Raw genomic sequence first — 10,411 nt, 5'->3', positions numbered from 1 at the left:
GTCTCTATCTTGAGCTTTTAAATCAATACTTATCAATTCATCATCTACTTGACTCATCATAGTCCTCAGCCATGTAAGCCTGGGTCTTCCAATTCTTCTAGTGCCTAGTGGAGCCCAGTGGAAAGTTTGGTGAACTAATCTCTTGGGGGAGTTCGAAGAGCATGACCAAACCATCTCTATCTACCCCTCACCATGATCTCATCCACATGTGGTACACGAGTAATCTCTCCTATAGTTTCGTTTATATTAATGTCCTGCCATTTAACTCTCAATATTCTTTTTAGGGCTTTGTTCTCGATTCTTCAAAATTTATTGGATATTGTTTCATTGTCATACCACGACTCCTGGTCATATAGTAACACCAATCTCACTAAACTTATGTATATATAACCTGATTTTATATGTAATTTTATTTGATTTGATTTCCAAATTTTACTTAACCCAGTCATTGTTGGATTTGGTTTTTTCAATCTTTTCATTAAATTCAAATTCTAAGGATCCTATATTAGAGATCATAGTTCCTAAAGATTTAAATGATTCCACCTCGTTAATCCTTTCTCCTTCCAATGATATTTCATCTTTCGTCGCATGTTCCATTCTCGTTATCTGTCTGTCTTCTATTTACCTGGAGCTCAACCTTCTGTGATATTTCATGCATTCTGGTAAGCAAGCTTTGCAAGTCCTGCGGTGTTCTGCTGATAAGGACTGTATTATCAACATACTCTAGGTTAGCTAATTTCCTGTTAACAATCCAGTCCAACCCTTCTCCACCAATCCCAACTGTTCTATGCACTAAACATTTATGAGGAGGATGGACAAAGAAATTGTGTTCCTCGGACGCCCAATTTAAAAAAAAAAAAATAGAGTATAAAAAGTGAAGTGATGTTTGGTGAAATGTCTGGTAGAGTGTCTGGGATTGAAAGGGGAAGAGCGAGAGAGGGTGTGGCTTTATTGTTGAGTGAATGGATGACAGGTAAAGTAGTGGAATGGAAGGAGATATCATCTAGGTTAATGTGGGTAAGGGTTAGGTTGGGTAGGGAATGTTGGGCGTTTGTCAGTGCGTATGGGCCAGGTAGTGAGAAAAGTGAAGAAGAGCGGAATGAGTTCTGGAGTGAATTAACTAGGTGTGTAGAAGGACTGGGTAGAAGGAATTATGTAGTTGTTATGGGTGACTTAAATGCTAGAGTGGGTGCTGGAGAGGTAGAAGGTGTCATTGGGAAATATGGCGTACCAGGTGAAAATGAGAGTGGTGAGAGACTGGTAGATATGTGTGTTGAACAAGAGATGGTAATAAGTGCTAGCTTTTTTAAAAAGAAAGATAAAAATAAGTATACATGGGTAAGAGTGGCAAATGGAAGAGTAGTAGAAAGGGCATTAATGGATTATGTGTTGATAACAAAAAGAATGTTTGGAAGATTGAAAGACGTGCACGTGTTTAAGGGTATGGCTAACGGTATGTCTGATCATTTTTTGGTGGAAGGAAAATTGGTTGTAGCAAAAGAGTGGGGGAATAGAGTAGGTGGATGTAAAAGGGAGATAGTGAGGGTTGAAGAGCTAATAAAACCGGGGGTAAAAAGTAAATATCAGGAAAGGTTGAAAATGGCATATGACGAGGTGAGAGTAAGAGAAACTGGTAATTTAGAGGAGGAGTGGAAGTTAGCAAAAGAAAATTTTGTTGGGATTGCAAGTGATGTATGTGGCAAGAAGGTTGTTGGAGGCAGCATGAGGAAGGGCAGTGAATGGTGGAATGAAGGAGTGAAGGTAAAAGTGGAAGAGAAAAAGAGGGCTTTTGAAGAATGGCTGCAGAGTAATAGTATAGAGAAGTATGAAAAATATAGAGAGAAAAAGGTGGAAGTAAAGCGCAAGGTACGTGAGGCAAAGAGGGGAGCTGACCTGAGGTGGGGTCAGGGACTGGGTCAGTCATATGAAGAGAATAAGAAGAAGTTTTGGAAAGAAGTGAAGAGAGTAAGGAAGGCCGGCGCAAGAATTGAAGAGACAGTGAAAGATGGAAATGGAAGGTTGTTAAAAGGAGAGGAGGTAAGGAAAAGGTGGGCGGAATATTTTGAAAGTTTGCTGAATGTTGAGGATGATAGGGAGGCAGATATAATTGCGGTTCCAGGTGTTGAGGTGCCAGTGATGGGAGATGAGAATGAGAGAGAGATTACAATAGAGGAAGTGAGGAGAGCACTAGATGAAACGAGAGTAGGAAAAGCATCGGGTATGGATGGTGTGAAAGCTGAGATGTTGAAGGAAGGGGGTGTGACTGTACTTGAATGGTTGGTGAGATTGTTTAATGTGTGTTTTGTGTTGTCAATGGTACCAGTAGATTGGGTCTGTGCATGTATTGTACCACTATATAAGGGTAAGGGAGATGTGCATGAGTGTTGTAATTCAAGAGGTATTAGTTTGTTGAGTGTAGTTGGAAAAGTGTATGGTAGAATACTGATTAATAGGATTAAGGATAAAACAGAATGCAATCTTGGAAGTACAGGGTGGTTTTAGAAGAGGTAGGGGTTGTATGAATCAGATTTTTACAGTTAGGCAGATATGCGAGAAATATTTAGCAAAAGGTAAGGAGGTGTATGTTGCGTTTATGGATCTGGAGAAAGCATATGATAGAGTTGATAGGGAAGCAATGTGGAATGTGATGAGGTTATATGGAGTTGGTGGAAGGTTGTTGCAAGCAGTGAAAAGTTTCTACACAGGTAGTAAAGCATGTGTTAGAATAGGAAATGAGGTGAGCGATTGGTTTCCGGTGAGAGTGGGGCTGAGACAGGGATGTGTGATGTCGCCGTGGTTGTTTAACTTGTATGTTGATGGAGTGGTGAGAGAGGTGAATGCTAGAGTGCTTGGACGAGGATTAAAACTGGTAGGCGAGAATGATCATGAATGGGAGGTAAATCAGTTGTTGTTTGCGGATGATACTGTACTGGTAGCAGACACAGAAGAGAAGCTTGACCGACTAGTGACAGAATTTGGAAGGGTGTGTGAGAGAAGGAAGCTGAGAGTTAATGTGGGTAAGAGTAAGGTTATGAGATGTACGAGAAGGGAAGGTGGTGCAAGGTTGAATGTCATGTTGAATGGAGAGTTACTTGAGGAGGTGAATCAGTTTAAGTACTTGGGGTCTGTTGTTGCAGCAAATGGTGGAGTGGAAGCAGATGTACGTCAGAGAGTGAATGAAGGTTGCAAAGTGTTGGGGGCAGTTAAGGGAGTAGTAAAAAATAGAGGATTGGGCATGAATGTAAAGAGAGTTCTATATGAGAAAGTGATTGTACCAACTGTGATGTATGGATCGGAGTTGTGGGGAATGAAAGTGATGGAGAGACAGAAATTGAATGTGTTTGAGATGAAGTGTCTGAGGAGTATGGCTGGTGTATCTCGAGTAGATAGGGTTAGGAACGAAGTGGTGAGGGTGAGAACGGGTGTAAGAAATGAGTTAGCGGCTAGAGTGGATATGAATGTGTTGAGGTGGTTTGGCCATGTTGAGAGAATGGAAAATGGCTGTCTGCTAAAGAAGGTGATGAATGCAAGAGTTGATGGGAGAAGTACAAGAGGAAGGCCAAGGTTTGGGTGGATGGATGGTGTGAAGAAAGCTCTGGGTGATAGGAGGATAGATGTGAGAGAGGCAAGAGAGCGTGCCAGAAATAGGAATGAATGGCGAGCGATTGTGACGCAGTTCCGGTAGGCCCTGCTGCTTCCTCCGGTGCCTTAGATGACCGCGGAGGTAGCAGCAGTAGGGGACTCAGCAGTATGAAGCTTCATCTGTGGTGGAAATGTGGGAGGTTGGGCTGTGGCACCCTAGCAGTACCAGCTGCACTCGGCTGAGTCCCTGGTTAGGCTGGAGGAACGTAGAGAGTAGAGGTCCCCTTTTTGTTTTGTTTCTTGTTGTTGTCGGCTACCCCCCAAAATTGGGGGAAGTGCCTTTGGTATATGTATATGTATGTATAAAAAAACAACTTTTGGATTATCTGCATAACAAAGTTTTACATCTACTTTCTGTCGTCAAACTAATCCTCGCATCATGCTTATTATTTAATGACACCCACGACGGTGATATTGTTTTCATGTTATACTTAACTTTAAATCTTTGTCATCTGCTAACTACAGACCTTGAATATTATTTTTTCTGAGTAAATTTAATGAAGATAAAGTGAGACGTGTAACGAAATGAAAAGTATTCATAGTCAAGAGAAAAAAAATATAACGATCTAAATCGATGGAGGAATTTAGATTTATCAAAATTTCTTACCGGAAAACTCCGTTTAATAATAAAAAAAACTAAACTCTTTGTTGCGAAATATGTTTTACTTTTCAGTTTCAGAATTATCAGGTTTATAAAATGAATTATAAGATTTTTGCTAATTTTGAAATCCACCGACTTGGTCTCTAATTCATTCTTCATGTAAAATAAGAAATATCTTATGGCTGATTAAAATACTAAAATACTCTCTCTCTCTCTCTCTCTCTCTCTCTCTCTCTCTCTCTCTCTCTCTCTCTCTCTCTCTCTCTCTAAATACGTAGGACAAAGGTATTCACACAATTTGTTGTTGCGATAGCTGCCACATGAAGGCGGTGTAGTATACCACGTAAGCACGTATCTTGTTACATACACGAAAAACTGGAATGAGACTGTCGTGATGTCAAATGCCTTTAATTTGCTTTCTCTAATATTCGTTTATTAAAATCCCTAAGCCCCGAACGTTGTTTGATGTGTTTGCTGGGATTTTTTTAACTATTCTTAGAATAGCACAGCTGTTAAGTGGCACAAAGCCTCATAGAAAACGTACTTGTGAACGTGCAAGTAGCACATGGTCCACTCAGCGAGCATAACTTAAGCTGTCAGATTGAGTACCGAAATCTTTAGTTGTATTTTTTTTTAAGTTTTAAATATTTAATCAACTTAATAATTTAATGTAGCGGTATGCTGGATTTTCGTCTAACCATGCCTAATATCTCATTAGTTTTAGATTATCCAGTGAATCATTATGCTCGGTTGATGTATAGAAATACAACAACATATAACCTGTCTTGTAACTTCCGTGAGTGTTGCAGCAACCTTTGCAAGGTTGCTTGGACTAAAGGGCTAGTGAATATTCAAGGTATGGTAGTTTGTATTCACCGTATAAGCAATTCTTGCATTCTTCTGTGACTTATATTTGCAACCTAACCAATGTAAATCTTTCTTTGAAGTTACCGGGTTGAATATTAATAGTATTTATCGGTAATTTATTCTTGCATTGTTATTGTCGAGTTAAATACTTGATTATGAAGTAGATGTTTACAAATGTGCTGACATGTTAGTCGAATCGAAAATTTGTTTCTCCAAGATAACATGCAGTGTCCTTAACCCTTCCCCCCAGGCCTAAACTAACCCAAATTGCCATGTTCCTATTGCCGTCGTCTTAGGCTATATGAACTGGGCAAAGGTAAACATTCTCGTTTGCCTCTTTCATTATTTGAAGTTGTAGGCATAGGTGCTTTGTTGGTCATTGTATATATTTATTTTTGGCTTAGAGGTCTGTGTTCTTCAATTAACTAAATAGCCTATATAGCAATAATTTCTATTAGACATTACCAAATAATTTGTTTCGACAATCTTCTTATGCCTAGTTCTCACTTTTTCAAGTAATTAGATCTAATGGCGAATTTCCTTATATTGTACTGTAGTATTATAATATGGGAATTACTTTATATTGTTGATTTATTAGCAGAACTTGAAGAATCTTCTTTTATGATTGCCATAAAATTAGAATTGGCTTCGATATAAAAAGTATAGTGGAAAATTTAATAAATTTAGAAAAGACCTAGAACTAATGTTAATTTCTCCCACTATTATTGTACCATGTTATTGAACGTCCAGTCCACTTTACCTATCAACTGTTAGCTAGTTAAGATTGGGTCTTATTACAGCTTTTCAAATGTAACCAGAAATTATGTAAGATTGCCAACAGTATATTTGTATAGTGTAGTTATATTTCTATCCTCAACATAGTAATGTGTGTTGCTTGTAAATTTGAGAAATTCTATAGCTGTTATTGTTATAATCAAGCTTTATTGAGTTATGAAAATACTCCTTCAGAAAACTAAGTTGATTAAATACTTGCTAAGATTCTGGGTTATTTACTGGGTTACACTGTATAGAGAGATCATTCACCATAGCATTGCATAATTAATTAAAGTAAAATTATATGCTGTAAAAATTCTCAGTTGTTGAGACTAGACAAATTTTTTTTTTCTTTGTACAATTACAGATTATTTTTATTCTCAAGCTTTGTATTATTCATGCATTTGGGGTATACGCACCACTGCTAGGGTTAGGGAGACATCAATGTAAGAGTGATGATTGGGGAAAACCCACCAGTTGTAGTTGTCATGTAAAGTAAGAAATTCAAGGAGGTTTGACAGCAAGGTGGAAGAAAGAGAGCAGGAATAAAGAGTAAAGTAGAAGGCGTAAAAAAGGGTGCTGTAGGTGCCTTCAGTACACTGTGTGATGTTTAGGCCTGCTTGCGGGGCTATACTCTGCCAAGTGAATGTCATGGATAATGTGTTCTTGTTTTGTCTATGGTAATCTTGTATTAATAGTTTACTATTTGACACTAATATATCCTCAAATGCATTAAAATTTGCAGTGTAGAGTATTGTAATACTACAGTAATATTTTTTGATGATTGGAAATGCTACTGCTGTAGCCAAGGTTACTTAGGATTTTTGTGCTTTTTGCCTTTTGATGCTAGTCTTGATAATTTCATGTAAATTGATGTTACCTGAATGTAGAATTAATAGAAATTTCTATTTGTCTTGTCAGGTATTATAAAGTGTTGAAAGCAAACATAAAAGTGTGATTGATTTCTATTTTATCCATCTGCCATGGCACTTCCCCCAATATTAGGGTGTAGCTGACATCAAAAGAAAGCAAAGGGGTATTTTTTCCTCCTTGTACTTCCTTGCCTGATGAGGGACTCAGCCGAGTTTGTTTAGTTCCTCTAGGGGGCCACAAACCACCCTCGACCCATTTTCCACCACTAATGAAGCTTCATATGGTTCTGCTAGATTGCCACAGCCCCCCCCCCCCTATCTACTACTACAAATGATGCTTCATATGCTGACTCCCATAGTACCGCTACCTCAGCGGTCACCATGAGGTGACCCGAGCTAGCAGCAGGGCCTATCGGAACTGCGAAACAATCGCTAACTATTCATTTCCGTTCCTACCTTGCTCTTTGGCCTCTCTGACATCTCTCCTATGACCAAGGGCTTTCATCCATCCATTCACCCAAACATTGCCCTTACTCTTAATAATTCTTCCATCAACGCTTGCATTCATCACCTTCTTCAGCAAATGACCATTTTTCATTCTCTCTACATAGCCAAACCACCTCAACTCATTCAGATCCATTCTAGCTGCTAATTCATTCCTCACACCCATTCTCTTACTACTTCGTTCCTAACCCTATCCAACTGAGATACACCGACAATACTTCTCACACACATTCAATTTCTGTCTCTGTCGCTTTCATTCCCCATAATTCCAATCCATACATCACACTTGGTACAATCACTTTCTCAGGGATCACTCTCTACATTCATTCCTAACTGTCTATTCTTTACCACAACCTTCACTACCCCCAGCACTTCACATCATTCATTTACTCTGATGTACATTTTGCTTTCTCTCCACCATTTGCAACAATAACAGAACCCAAGTAGTTAAACTCATCTGCTTTCTTAAGTAACTCTCCATTCAACATGACCTTCAATCGAGCACCACCACCACTTCTTGCACACCTCATAACCTTACTTCCACATTTACTCTCGACTTCCTTCTCTCACATGCCGTTCTAAACTCGCTAAGCAACACAGCTACTCAGTGTCTTCAACCAATACAGTATAATCCGCAAACAGCAACTGATTCGCCTCCCACTCATGATCACTCTCATCTGCCAGTTTCAATCCTCGGCCAAGCACTTGAGCATTAACCTCTTACAGCTCCATCAACAAACAAAATTAATCACCATGGCGACATCACACATCTTGTCTCGGCTCTCTCTCACTGGAAACCACACCCTCTTTACTGCTTGTAACAACCTTCCACTGATTTCACATTAACCTAGATGACACCTCCTTCCATTCCACTACTTTATCTATCACCCATTCACTCAACAATAAAGCCACACCCTCTCTTGGTCTTGCCCTGTCAAGCCCAGATGCTCTACATTTCACTTCATCCTTCCCTTTTACCTCTGTCACATAAGGCCTATACATCCATCTTCCTATTCCAGAATAAATTAATAATCTCTCATCTTTTACTCTCCATGTTTGAATTACAGTACTTAACAAATGTATGATGACTAATATAAATTTTTGTTCATCTATGTCTATTCCAGAACATATTTACTAATCCCACATCTTTTGCTCTTCATGTTTGATTTACTTTGTTCTGATGATGACTAATATATATTAGTTTTTATTATCTATGTCTATTTATATGGTATATGTTATAGAGCCAAACAGTATCTTTGACAGTAGAGTGCAGCATACCAGGATGGTGGAGTTTAGTAAGACCAAGATACATTTTACTAACCATAGAGTAATTTGATTGAGTATTGTATTGCATTTTAGCTTTTTATACTTTTATATTTTGTTTTAATCTATATTATGTAGCAGTGCCAAGCCAAGTAGAATTAGGTAAAGTATATATGACTGACCTTGCCATTCTTGTCTTATCTTTTATCTAAAGCATCGTTCCTATGATTTTTGGAGAATTGTGATGTAAAATTCACATTTATTCTCAGGTGGTATCAATGAGTGAGGAACTTCGTAGAGCCTTATACTCATCATCATCACTCACCAGTTTAGATTTGGAGGTCTTCCTACCAGAAGTTGTAGGTACTACTGATATAGTGACTGATCATGTTAGAAAGGTAAGTCTTGTTTGGTAATGATTTTTACATTCTTTACAAATAGTTTTGCACTTTTAAACTAGTTGTTATATGCTACCACAACAAAAATTAATTTTCCTGATCTACTCAGTCAGATCAAGGGAGATTGTGTTAATATTCATCATAAGTGCTCCTTAATTTTGGGTAAATTTGCTAGCCTTTCTGGTTAATTTTATTTTTCTCATTAATATTACACAGTACAGTAATTGCCAAACTCTGCTTCATCTGTAGCTAGTGTAGTACTGTACATTATAGCACCAGGACTTACTTGCTCACTCCGAATTAGGCATGTTAAGTAAAGAAAGTACTTTATAGTATGAAGTGACAATTCAATGAAAAGAACAATGAAATGGGAGCTAAATGTATGATGAAACTTTAAATTAAGAAATAATGTTTTGGAAGACGAAGTATCCCTTTAATAAACAACAAAGATTTAGGATGTGACAGGAATATATTGCGGTAATCATTACAAATGGCTAGTTACCGAACACTGTAATGTCAAGAGGTAAAAAAATTAATAAGTCAAGTATTGTGTGTCAGTATGAAGAATGTTAGAAAACAAACTCAAATGACGAGTAGTGAAATTTCATTGCCTATAATACCAAGTAAGATTGCTTTGTTTAATATTTTGAATGTGTTGGAAATTAATTGCTTTGTTCATTAACATAAGATTTGTCTATATTTTTTGTATATTTGTAAGTGTAGTGTGTTTTCATTGAGAAAATACTGCATTTTATTTAGTATCTTGAGTACAGTAAGGTACAATAAAGGAAAAATTGTATTTTCAATATTAAACTTACCCGATGATCATATAGCTGCATCCCTGCTGCCCGACAGAAAAAACCTACGGGCGGAATACGCCAGCGATCGCTATACAGGTGGGGGTGTACATCAACAGCGCCATCTGTCAAGTAGGTACTCAAGTACTCGATGTCAACAAGAACCAATTTTCCCTCTGTCGTGCCACTGGCAAGACCTACTAAATACGCCGCCCCTAACTGGATTTGTTTTCACAACGATTTGGTGAAGTACACTATTCCAGTTTTGAGCTTTCGCTATGCAGGGGTTTTATCTTCATTTCAAAACTTGAACTTGTTTTGGATAGATTTAATTATGGTGACGAAGAGAGTATGGACTCTCTTTCACTTTTAAATGGCCGACCCTTCCCTTAGACGGAAGTGTGTTTAGGTTTTTGGTATTTTGCTTAACAAGTTATAGATCTATTTATTTTATATCTCTCCGCCTTTATAGGCCTCTTCGATTAACTTTCCATTTATTATAAACTTATAAAAAATTTATTTTTATGTTTGTTTATATGCGACCTTTCCTAATAGTAGGCGGTCCTTACTTGGAACCGAAGTTAATTAACATTGAGCCCGTCATATCGTATTTAACCTTTTAAGAATTTAATACTTTTTTAAGTTTAATGTTTTATGAAAGAATTTCTTTGATAGTCTCGTACTGTTTTCAAA

The 10,411-nt window shown here is 37.8% G+C and overlaps 1 protein-coding gene across 12 annotated transcripts in view; it reads left to right on the top strand.

Moving 5' to 3' along the window:
• Nucleotides 1-10,411, top strand: part of mtd (mustard) — a 933,126-nt gene that overhangs the window by 902,588 nt on the left and 20,127 nt on the right. For all 12 annotated transcript variants that reach the window (XM_068366640.1, XM_068366639.1, XM_068366633.1 and 9 more), the window contains one exon: nt 8,793-8,921. In XM_068366640.1, the coding sequence (XP_068222741.1) occupies nt 8,793-8,921 (129 nt within the window). The remainder of the gene's footprint in view (nt 1-8,792; nt 8,922-10,411) is intronic.

The sequence above is a fragment of the Palaemon carinicauda genome, chromosome 44, assembly GCF_036898095.1.
Source record: "Palaemon carinicauda isolate YSFRI2023 chromosome 44, ASM3689809v2, whole genome shotgun sequence".
Classification (NCBI taxonomy): domain Eukaryota; kingdom Metazoa; phylum Arthropoda; class Malacostraca; order Decapoda; family Palaemonidae; genus Palaemon; species Palaemon carinicauda.
This window is presented reverse-complemented; position numbering and strand designations above follow the sequence as displayed.